Here is an 8,086-nt window from a genome sequence, read left to right on the forward strand (position 1 = left end):
GCGGTAGAAGATGGATGGATGGATTATTACACAAAGAAAAAGTTGTATACACATGTGTTATACATCAGTCTCATAGTAATAACAGTTGTAAAGTGGCTTGGGCATTTTATAAGGATGCCTTACTGTGAGCTCCTCCCGGATGGCAGAGCTTCTCACCCTATCTCTAAGGGAGAGCCCCGCCACACGGCGGAGGAAACTCATTTCGGCCGCTTGTACCCGTGATCTTATCCTTTCGGTCATGACCCAAAGCTCATGACCATAGGTGAGGATGGGAACGTAGATCGACCGGTAAATTGAGAGCTTTGCCTTCCGGCTCAGCTCCTTCTTCACCACAACGGATCGGTACAACGTCCGCATTACTGAAGACGCCGCACCGATCTGCCTGTCGATCTCACGATCCACTCTTCCCCCACCCGTGAACAAGACTCCTCGGTACTTGAACTCCTCCACTTGGGGCAGGGTCTCCTCCCCAACCCGGAGATGGCACTCCACCCTTTTCCGGGCGAGAACCATGGACTCGGACTTGGAGGTGCTGATTCTCATTCCGGTCGCTTCACACTCGGCTGCGAACCAATCCAGTGAGAGCTGAAGATCCCGGCCAGATGAAGCCATCAGGACCACATCATCTGCAAAAAGCAGAGACCCAATCCCGTGGCCACCAAACCGTATCCCCTCAACGCCTTGGCTGCACCTAGAAATTCTGTCCATAAAAGTTATGAACAGAATCGGTGACAAAGGACAGCCTTGGCGGAGTTGTAGGTCTAAGTGAGACCTACATAGAGGTTTTTGTTTCAGGTCCCTCCAACATTCCTCCCGGAAATTACAAGCAGTTTTGTATGTGTTTTCTTCCTAGGAGCAGTTGTGTCTGTGTTTTATTCCTAGGGGGCGCTAAAGCGCAATTTTGAGTTTTGGGGTTAGGTTTTTTTATTAGAACGCAATTTTCGCCAGTCCTGATGTGTGTGTCCTTCTTCCTGCTGGAAAACATTGAGGTGATTGACTTGTGTAAGAGAGCGCCCTCTGCTGGATTAAATACTGCGGCACTTTTGTGTTTTCTGGGCTTCACGGTGGCAGAGGGGTTAGTGCGTCTGCCTCACAATACGAAGGTCCTGCAGTCCTGGGTTGAAATCCAGGCTCGGGATCTTTCTGTGTGGAGTTTGCATGTTCTCCCCGTGAATGCGTGGGTTCCCTCCGGGTACTCCGGCTTCCTCCCACTTCCAAAGACATGCACCTGGGGATAGGTTGATTGGCAACACTAAATTGGCCCTAGTGTGTGAATGTGAGTGTGATTGTTGTCTGTCTATCTGTGTTGGCCCTGCGATGAGGTGGCGACTTGTCCAGGGTGTACCCCGCCTTCCGCCCGATTGTAGCTGAGATAGGCGCCAGCGCCCCCCGCGACACCGAAAGGGAATAAGCGGTAGAAAATGGATGGATGGATGGATTTTGTGTTTTCTCCCTGCAGATAGTGCCATCAAAAAGAAAATACTCCAAAAATGTTTTGAATGCATCAGGTGAAGAAGAATGTAACGCTACTTTTGTGAATGTGTCATTAAGAGGCGGTCATGCAGTGCTGGATGATGGCCTGGACTTGGGCTACGTGGAGGACGGGACGCCGTGTGGACCCAACATGATGTGTCTGGAACGCCGCTGCCTCCCGGTCGCCACCTTCAACCTCAGCATGTGTCCCGGCTCCTCGTCCTCGCGCATCTGCTCCCATCACGGCGTGAGAGAGCGCGCACACACCTTGTCCTTAGACTTACAGTATGTGTGAAGCGTGGATTCCAAGTAGCTCTTTGACCGCCTGCAGACGTGCAGCAACGAGGTGAAGTGCATCTGTGATGGAGACTACACTGGGAAGGACTGCAGCGTCTTTGACCCCATTCCTATTCCCACCCCACCTGAGGGACCTGAGAAACACAAAGGTAATGTTTTCAGTCAAAGATGATTATGTAGGAAGTATTGGTGTATGAGTTGTACTTGCAGGTCCGAGTGGAACCAACATCATCATTGGCTCTGTGGCTGGTGCTATTCTGCTGGGGGCCATCGTGCTGGGAGGAACTGGATGGGGATTTAAGTAAGAGCCTTCACTTTCTCTAGCGTGTTCACTACTGTCGTCTTCTTCGTCACTATCATCCCATTGTTGACTATTTTCTCACGGATTATTTTCATGTTGCGGACTATTTTCTCATCGACTGTTGTTCACTAATTTTCGTTGACTATTATTTTGTTGCTGAGTGTTGTTGTTAACTCTTGTTAACTATTTTCTCATTTACTATTATCTCATTGACTATTACCTTGACAATTTTCTTGTTTGCTATTATCTTGCTCACTATTTTCTTGTTGACTATTATCTGGTTGTTGAATATTATCTTGTTGACTACTTTCTCGTTGAGTATTATCTTGTTGATTATTTTCTCGATGACTATTATCTTGTTGACTACTTTCTCATTGACGATTATCTCGTTGACTAGTATTTTGCTGACTATTTTTTTGTGTACTATGTTCTCGTTGACTATTCTGTTTTTGACTAGTGTCTTGTTGACCTGTATGTTGTTGACTGTTATCTCGTTGACTATTTTCTTGTTGACTATAATCTTGTTGATAATTATCTAGTTGCCTATTTTCTTGACTATTATTTGGTTGTTGACTATTATCTCGTTGACTAGTATCTTGTTTGCTATTTTCTCGTTTACTATGTACTCGTTGACTATTATCTTGTTTTTGACTAATATCTCGTTGACTAGTATCTTGTTTTCTCGTTTACTATGTTCTTGTTGACTATTATCTTGTTTTTGACTAATATCTCATTGAGTAGTATCTTGTTGACTGTTATCTCGTTGACTAGTATCTTGTTGACTATTTCTCATTTACTATTATCTCGTTGACAATTTTCTTGATTACTATTATCTTGTTGTTGACTATTATCTTGTTGACTATTATCTTGTTGACTAGTATCTTGTTCACTATTTTCTTGTTTACTATGTTTTCATTGACTATTTTCTTGTTTTTGACTAATATCTCATTGACTAGTATATTGTTGACTGTTATCTCGTTGACTAGTATCTTGTTGACTATTTCTCATTTACTGTGTTCTCGTTGACTATTTTCTTGTTGACTATTATCTTGAGGTTGACTATTATCTCGTTGACTAGTATCTTGTTGACAATTTTCTTGTTTACTATGTTCTCGTTGACTATTATCTTGTTTTTGACTAATATCTCATTGACTAGTATCTTGTTGACTATCTCGTTGACTAGTATCTTGTTGACTATTATCTTGTTGTTGACTATTATCTCGTTGACTAGTATCTTGTTCACTCTTTTCTTATTTACTAGATCTCGTCGACTATTATCTTGTTTTTGACTAATATCTCATTGACTAGTATCTTGACTGTTATCTCGTTGACTAGTATCTTGTTGACTATTTCTCATTTACTATTATCTCGTTGACTATTTTCTTGTTTACTATTATCTTTTTGTTGACTATCATCTCGTTGACTAGTATCCTGTTCACTATTTTCTTGTTTACTATGTTCTCGTTGACTATTATCTTGTTTTTGACTAATATCTCATTGACTAGTATCTTGTTGACTATTTGTCATTTACTATGTTCTCGTTGACTATTTTCTTGTTGACTATTATCTTGTTGTTGACTATTATCCATCCATCCATTGACTATTATCTCGTTGCCTATTTTCTTAACCATTGGTTGTTGACTATTATCTTGTTGACTATTTTCTCATTTACTAATTTCTTGTTGACTAATTTCTTGTTTTGACTATTATATTGTTGACTATTATTTTGTTGATTATTTACTTGTTAATTATCTTGTTGATATTATTTTGTTGTTCATTATGATTGTTTTGTTCACTATTACCTTGTTTGCAAATAATTTTGTTGACTATTTTGTCCTTGTTTGCTATTTTTCTCATCGACAATTATCTTGTTGTTTGCTATTACCTTGTTAAATACTATCTTGTTGTTCACTATTATTTTGTTGTTCACTTTCATCTTGTTGTTCTCCATCATCTCACGGACTGTTATCTTGTTGTTCGCTATTATCTTGTTAAATATTAACTTGTCTGCAATGAGGTGGCGACTTGTCTATGGTGTACGCCGCCTTCCGCCCGGATGCAGCTAAGATAGGCTCCAGCAGTACAAGCGGTAGAAAATGGATGGGTGGATATTATCTTGTTGTTTGCTATTATTGCATTGTTGACTATTATCTTGTTCACTATAATTTTTTGTTGACTACTGTATTATCTAGTATATAGTTCTTAACTATTATCTTTTTGTTTGCTATTATTTATTATAGCAATATATATATATATACACATATATATATATATATATATTCATTGTTGTTCACTATCATATTTTTGTTGACTATTATCTTGACGTTTGCTATCATCTCGTCAACTCTTATCTTGTTGTTTGCTGTTATCTCGTTGACTTAGCTCGTTATCGATAATTATCTTGTCATTCGCTATCATCCGTTGATTATTTTCTCGTTGTCGACTATTATCCCGCTGTTGACTATTATCTCGTGGTTGGCTGTCATCCGTTGTCTGCTAGTATCTCGTTGTTTGCTATTATCTTGTTCATCATTATCTAATGACAAATATTTTTGAGGTGTGACTTTTCATCTTAATGGCATGATCTTTTGTTTGTCTTTCCCGTCTTGCTTCACGCCTCCCTGCGGAATCCAGAAACATTCGGAGAGGAAGGTACGACCCCGCCTCTGCCTCCTGATATGTTAAACAGTAGCAGCTCAATAATAATGTTACACAATCATGGGGAAAAAAAGTTTATATTTGTGTAAACTTACTCTTCTTCTCCTGAATGGCTGCACATTAAAAGGTGAACATTTGTCACAACATGCTCCTTAAAACTGTGTTGCCTGTGCTAATATTTTTCTGACAAATACACCACACGCCGTCGCTGTTATTAAACCGTGTAAGTCATCATTGACTTGACATTTCCCACACAGCCAGATGTGTAACTTAAGGGTGTTTTCTCCGTAACATCGCAAACTTTGGTACACACCACTGTTTGAAAAACATCAAGCGAATTTGTGGATTCGGCAACTACTGTAACTGTCCATAAGTCATTAATGATGTGTCTAATAATGTTTGAAGAGCTCTGTGTTATATGTATGGCTAGTCAGTACACTCTTCTTTTTCTATTTGCTAGTTTTTAGCAACGACTTATATCACTTTTCTCTTTTTTTCCCTTCCACTTCCTTTCTCATTTCCTCAGATCTAAAGGTTGATCCAGGTGTAATGTGCTCTCCTCTGCATGCAGTTCCTCCTTCTGGACACCTTGAGAGGGGGCACTCTTGCACCTATCCCTCCTCTCCCTGTCTTTTTTCACTTCATACTTTCCAGATCACATTTTGAGTGACATTTGAAGGGAATGTGTCAAAAAAAGATGTATTGGCTTGAACGCATTGATGTATCAATGTACATTTAAAAGCCTGCAATGCAAACTTATAGTGCAGTGGACTTCATACACAGAGCACTTCATTAAGTGTCCCTAATGAAGTGGCCTGTGTGTTTCTGAATGGTGCTCTTACTCTCCTGCAAAACTGTATATTAACTATAAGTCATTCATTTTGCATTAAAGGGCATCAGTGACTGGGAAAAATGTTATAATGTTAAATGTGTTGACAATTGGACACAGAGTGAGCATAGTGTTAGTAATAAAGGCCTACTGAAACCCAATAGACCGACCACGCAGTCTGATAGTTTATATATCAATGATGAAATATTAACATTGCAACACATACCAATACGGACAGTTTAGTTTACTAAATTGCAATTTTAAATTTCCCTTAAGTTTTTTTTGTTGAAAACGTCGCGGAATGATGACGTGTACGCGTGACGTCACGGACTGTAAGGAAATATTAGCGCTGCATCAAACACGGCTAAAAGTCGTCTCTGTTCATCGCATAATTACACAGTATTTTGGACATCTGTGTTGCTGAATCTTTTGCAATTTGTTCAATTAATAATGGAGACTTTAAAGAAGAATGCTGTTGGTGGAAAGCGGGGGATTGCAGCTGTCACACCAAGACACAGCCGGTGTTTCTTTGTTTGTTGTGAAGCGGAGCAGTTAAGCGAACATTTTTTCTCTGCGTCAACCAGCATGTTTTTGGATGGGGAAATTGTGATGTATATCATGTCATGTCATGTCATGTCAAAAAAGGCAGCTGTGAGCTTGGCTCCTCGGCTTCTCTCTGAGACACTGGCGTGTTCACTGCAGCCATCCGACCTCGAGGTATGTCTTTACAATCTTTAAAATCTCACTAAAACACTACTAAAACAATAAGCAGATAAGGGATCTTCCAGAATTATCCTAGTAAATGTGTCTAAAAACATCGGAATCGCTCACAATGAAATCGCCTTTTTTTTTTTTCAACTTTATTTATTTATTTTTAGTCCTTTGCTATCAATATCCTCAAACACAGATCTTTCATCCTTGCTCAAATTAATGGGGAAATTGTCGTTTTCTCGGTCCGAATAGCTCTTTTTGTTGGAGGCTCCCATTATAAACAATGTGAGGATGTGAGGGGCCCTCACACGGGTGACGTCATCGTCTGCGACTTCCGGTACAGGCAAGGCTTTTTTATTAGCGACCAAAAGTTGCGAACTTTATCGTCGATGTTCTCTACTAAATCCTTTCAGCAAAATTATGGCAATATCTCGAAAATGATCAAGTATGACACATAGAATGGACCTGCTATCCCCGTTTAAATAAGAAAATCTCATTTCAGTAGGCCTTTAAATGTAAATACAGAACTGCATAACACATGCAGACATATTTAAGTGAAATTAATTGGTACAGGTGATGCAATTCTGCTATTAATAAATTAGTGGATTATATACGATTAAACATAAAGTACAAGAAGCATGTATACACTAAAAAATCACACTCAGTGAAATGAAAATGTTGTATGCTTTATAAGTGCTTGAATGTTGTGTCAAGAAAAATGCTTTTTACTTATGTGTTGTTCTAATTGACCATTTTGAGCTCTCTAGCTTGTTCACCACAAAGTTGTAAACAGAATGAAAACACGTTTTTAGGCAGCACTTTACGAAAAGAGATTATTGTGGCATTTTATTCAGAAACATTTCAAAATAAAAGTCCATATACACCGATTCTGTTCATAACTTTAATGGACAGAATTTCTAGGCGCAGTGAAGGCGTTGAGGGTTTCCGGTTTGGTGACCGCGGGATCAGGTCTCTGCTTTTTGCAGATGATGTGGTCCTGATGGCTTCATCTGGCCGGGATCTTCACTGGATCGGTTCGCAGCCGAGTGTGAAGCGACCGGAATGAGAATCAGCACCTCCAAGTCCGAGTCCATGGTTCTCGCCCGGAAAAGGGTGGAGTGCCATCTCCGGGTTGGGGAGGAGACCCTGCCCCAAGTGGAGGAGTTCAAGTACCTAGGAGTCTTGTTCACGAGTGAGGGAAGAGTGGATCGTGAGATCGACAGGCGGATCGTTGCGGCGTCTTCAGTAATGCGGACGTTGTATCCATCCGTTGTGGTGAAGAAGGAGCTGAGCCGGAAGGCAAAGCTCTCAATTTACCGGTCGATCTACGTTCCCATCCTCACCTATGGTCATGAGCTTTGGGTCATGACCGAAAGGATAAGATCACGGGAACAAGCGGCCGAAATGAGTTTCCTCCGCCGGGTGGCGGGGCTCTCCCTTAGAGATAGGGTGAGAAGCTCTGCCATCCGGGAGGAACTCAAAGTAAAGCCGCTGCTCCTTCACATCGAGAGGAGCCAGATGAGGTGGTTCGGGCATCTGGTCAGGATGCCACCCGAACGCCTCCCGAGGGAGGTGTTTGGGGCACGTCCACCCGGTAGGAGGCCACGGGGAAGACCCAGGACACGTTGGGAAGACTATGTCTCCCGGCTGGCCTGGGAACGCCTCGGGATCCCCCGGGAAGAGCTAGACGAAGTGGCTGGGGAGAAGGAAGTCTGGGTTTCCCTGCTTAGGCTGCTGCCCCCGCTACCCGACTTCAAATAAGCGGAAGAAGATGGATGGATGGACAACGAGAATACAGTTGTACTGGTGAGCCTTTA

General features: G+C 41.4%; 1 protein-coding gene across 1 annotated transcript in view; it reads left to right on the top strand.

The window, feature by feature from the left end:
- Positions 1-4,887, top strand: part of adam11 (ADAM metallopeptidase domain 11) — a 39,376-nt gene extending 34,489 nt beyond the window's left edge. Inside the window, exons 24-27 of the mRNA XM_061909648.1 lie at positions 1,552-1,720; positions 1,805-1,919; positions 1,981-2,071; positions 4,706-4,887. Of these exons, the coding sequence (XP_061765632.1) occupies positions 1,552-1,720; positions 1,805-1,919; positions 1,981-2,071; positions 4,706-4,748 (418 nt within the window). The 3' untranslated portion in view covers positions 4,749-4,887. The remainder of the gene's footprint in view (positions 1-1,551; positions 1,721-1,804; positions 1,920-1,980; positions 2,072-4,705) is intronic.
- The last annotated feature ends 3,199 nt before the right edge of the window (positions 4,888-8,086 follow it).

This window comes from Nerophis ophidion, linkage group LG08 (assembly GCF_033978795.1).
Source record: "Nerophis ophidion isolate RoL-2023_Sa linkage group LG08, RoL_Noph_v1.0, whole genome shotgun sequence".
In the NCBI taxonomy this organism is placed as follows: Eukaryota; Metazoa; Chordata; class Actinopteri; order Syngnathiformes; family Syngnathidae; genus Nerophis; species Nerophis ophidion.